Source organism: Odontesthes bonariensis, chromosome 8 (assembly GCF_027942865.1).
Source record: "Odontesthes bonariensis isolate fOdoBon6 chromosome 8, fOdoBon6.hap1, whole genome shotgun sequence".
Lineage (NCBI taxonomy): Eukaryota > Metazoa > Chordata > Actinopteri > Atheriniformes > Atherinopsidae > Odontesthes > Odontesthes bonariensis.
In genome coordinates, this window is record NC_134513.1 from 25,315,672 (window position 1) to 25,317,970 (window position 2,299).

The 2,299-nt window shown below is 41.7% G+C and overlaps 1 protein-coding gene across 1 annotated transcript; it reads right to left on the reverse strand.

Moving 5' to 3' along the window:
* Window positions 1-1,066: 1,066 nt before the first annotated feature.
* Window positions 1,067-1,730, reverse strand: LOC142385692 (ribonuclease inhibitor-like). Its single transcript, XM_075472417.1, has 3 exons — window positions 1,537-1,730; window positions 1,220-1,393; window positions 1,067-1,073 (listed from the first exon to the last, which is right to left on the reverse strand). The coding sequence occupies exons 1-3, from the start codon at window positions 1,728-1,730 to the stop codon at window positions 1,067-1,069; spliced, it is 375 nt and encodes a 124-aa protein (XP_075328532.1).
* Window positions 1,731-2,299: the final 569 nt, after the last annotated feature.

Genomic DNA, 2,299 nt, shown 5'->3' on the forward strand with positions numbered 1-2,299 from the left:
TTTCTTGTGTTCCATATCTAGTTTGGTGCTCTCTTTATTGGACAAACACATTTCTTCAAAGGCTACTTACCACTCTGAAATATTTTCCTGTGCTTTACCTTCACCTGCTGCCAGGTACGCTTTTGGCTGTTAAGATAGCTCCTGTTGAGATGTAACAGTGAAAAAATAATATGTGGGTCACACACTCACGATAATATAGTCACAAAGTATGATGATGCGTGTCGATTATTAGGTTATTAATAAACTGAGCAGGGCCAGTATATTTGTGCTGTACATCTCATACAGAGACAATTCAACATGCTTTATGTAAACACATTATAACACGAAGAGGAGAGCATAACTACATGAGTACAGTAAAATAAATGTCTAACAATTGAAACTTTCAGAACTTACACATTTAGTCTGTCTGCAGTTGTTAGTCATGCCGTTTCTTCGCTTTATTGATCGCAGCTGTATTACCATTTCTGGTGATGACACTTTTAAAATCCTCATACAGCTCCATCAGCATTATTTATTCAGCTGCCGAAAAAATAACAGCGCTTCTCGCTCTCATTTTCACACAGATCTCCGTTTTTCCACCATCCACTCGTCAGGGCTTCTTACGTTCCTCGTGCACTCGCACTAAGCTAGGCTATGTAAGCCTCGCTTGGATCAGCCTCACCGAGATGCAGCTGAAATATCTTTGAGGAACGACTTGAGGCTTAAATGGGAGATGGCGCTAGTTCAAGCGACGCTTACCAGCTATATGCTGGCTTACTTTAGCTACTTTCTAGGAATACCCCCCAGGTCAAGCTGGAAGCAAAGAGAATAAAACAGGCGACAGATTTTACACGCTGACTTTTCTTTAAATTCAGGTGGAACTGCAGGTAGTGATGGCAGCTGGATTTATGGATCATTTCATTACTGATCATTTCTAACAACTTTAACTTTATTATTCCAAAGGAAGAAAAACACAGAATATAAACACATCAACATGATATACATCATCATCCAGTCAGAGTCTCTCTGCACACAAGCTGCTGCTGCTTCATCCTCTCAGCTCACATCGTCCTGTTCATCACAATGACTACCACCTGTAGAGAGAAGAAAGAAGAGAGGAGATAAAGGAGTGTTTCAGAGCATCGTCAGCTGCCATCAGCTTTAATAAATGTAATAAATAATAAATAAAGTCTAATAAAATACTGCTGAGAGCTGCATGGACCTCCAACCCTCTACTGACCTCAGAGTCTGCAGTTTGTTGTGTGGACTCTTCACAAGATCAGACAGCTCCTTCACATCTGATTCCTTCAGGTTGTTGTAGCTCAGGTCCAGTTCTGTCAGATGGGAGGGGTTGGACTTCAGAGCAGAGACCAGAGAAGCACAGCTGATCTCTGACAACCTGCAGCGCCTCAATCTGAATGAAGAATAAAACATGATTTAATGAATCATCATTTCATCAACTAAACCACTGAAGAAGAAAACAGACTTTACCATGAAGACCAGCACAACTTTCACATCATATTAATCTGAACAAACAACTAAAACATGGTGTCTGACCTCAGAGTCTTCAGTCCACAGTGAGGACTCTGCAGAAAGCTGCACAGCTCCTTCTCTGCAGAGTATCTGATGCTGTTCCAGCTCAGGTCCAGTTCTGTCAGATGGGAGGGGTTGGACTTCAGAGCAGAGACCACAGAAGCACAGCTGATCTCTGACAAACCGCAGCCCCACAATCTGAATAAAGAATAAAACATGTGAGCTGAAGCCAACAGGATGCAGGTTAAAACAGTCAAACAGAACAAGTGAAAAAGAGCTCTCATTAATATTAATGACAACATGCTGCTGCTTCAATAAAGACGGAGTGACTTCAGCTCTTAAACTCTGCCAGCTCCACCAGTGGCTCCATCCATACAAACTCATGTTGTGCAGCCAAATGATTCAAGTTTCAAAGAAAACAAACATGTCAGGAGGAACTTTGGAGCAAATGGGAACAAACTGATAGAAATGGAGATCAGGTTCACTGTTTTATTGAAGGTTAAAGGCACAAAAACATGGTGCAGTGATGTTTAATGGAATCATGGAATCAAACTTCTTTAAAGAGTCCACAGCAGCAGAACTTGTTACTGTGACTTGTTGTGTTTGAATATCTCAGTCAGTGCAAACATTACAGAGCCTTAGAAAAGTGTTGGAAGCATCCAGAGGTGGACTGATTGATCAGTTTGGCTGATTAATGGATGCTGATGGACGCTTTGACTAACTATCAGAATCAGTCAGGTATTCTGGCAGTCAGGATTTAACCCCCCTGTCAGCTGACGTCCTGGCT

What these genes read in the sequence shown, in the direction of transcription:
- LOC142385692 (XM_075472417.1), bottom strand. Translation starts at nt 1,730, where the DNA reads ATGTTTTATTCTTTATTCAGATTGTGGGGCTGCGGTTTGTCAGAGATC. An exon ending in TGTGGACTGAAGACTCTGAG is followed by an intron (nt 1,394 to 1,536) that starts GTCAGACACCAT and finishes TTCTTCATTCAG; the next exon opens with ATTGAGGCGCTGCAGGTTGT.